Raw genomic sequence first — 688 nt, 5'->3', positions numbered from 1 at the left:
CCCCCGCCATGCACATGGCGCAGCCGCTCCCGGCGCAGTGACAGACGCTTTGCTTTGCGCCACGGTTTCTTATGTTGTACATACATAAAAGTATTTCTTAATGAGTGCCTTTCCTAAATCTGAATAAAATCTGTAAATCTGGTCATCTGATTCAATTTCAGTGGTCTATGGTACGTTTGTTTTGGAAGTGTTCAAAACAGAGGGGATTACAGGAATATTTCTAGCTCCTTCACTAGTTCCAGCTGTTTGATTAAGCAACCCGTATGTAGAAATCAGATTTGCAATTCTGTAATATTTTTTTTAATCCACTATTGATTCATTGTATATACGTACTTGATGATTAGAGGGGAGGGGGAAATCTATGCTCTATTAAAACCGCCCTGAGAACATCACCTTGCCTAGTTTTATTTTTCTCTTTAACTGGTCTGTAGCTGCAAGCTAGGAGGCTGACACTTCTTCCAGTGCGCTTTTTTTATAGGTATGTATACTCACACACCGTACACACATACGTATTTTAAAAAAACCCCAGCTCTCCACACTCCGAGAAGCCACCTGAAGCTGGAAGCAGGCTAATGGTACAGCTCTGAAAGCCGGGAGAGGGCTCTGTGCTGCACCCTCCCCCGCTGCTTCCTCAAACTCTGGCTGAAGGTGACGGTGATGGCCGGCTCCTAAACGGCCTCTTCCTCCT

The 688-nt window shown here is 44.9% G+C and overlaps 1 protein-coding gene across 1 annotated transcript in view; it reads left to right on the top strand.

Moving 5' to 3' along the window:
- Positions 1 to 41, top strand: part of LOC104163663 (interferon regulatory factor 6-like) — a 3,771-nt gene extending 3,730 nt beyond the window's left edge. The window contains 1 exon segment of the mRNA XM_009702737.1: positions 1 to 41. This exon segment is cut by the window's left edge and continues 12 nt beyond it. Coding sequence (XP_009701039.1) covers positions 1 to 41 — 41 coding nt within the window.
- Positions 42 to 688: the final 647 nt, after the last annotated feature.

Source organism: Cariama cristata, unplaced genomic scaffold (genome assembly GCF_000690535.1).
Source record: "Cariama cristata isolate BGI_N322 unplaced genomic scaffold, ASM69053v1 scaffold43256, whole genome shotgun sequence".
Lineage (NCBI taxonomy): Eukaryota > Metazoa > Chordata > Aves > Cariamiformes > Cariamidae > Cariama > Cariama cristata.
This window is presented reverse-complemented; position numbering and strand designations above follow the sequence as displayed.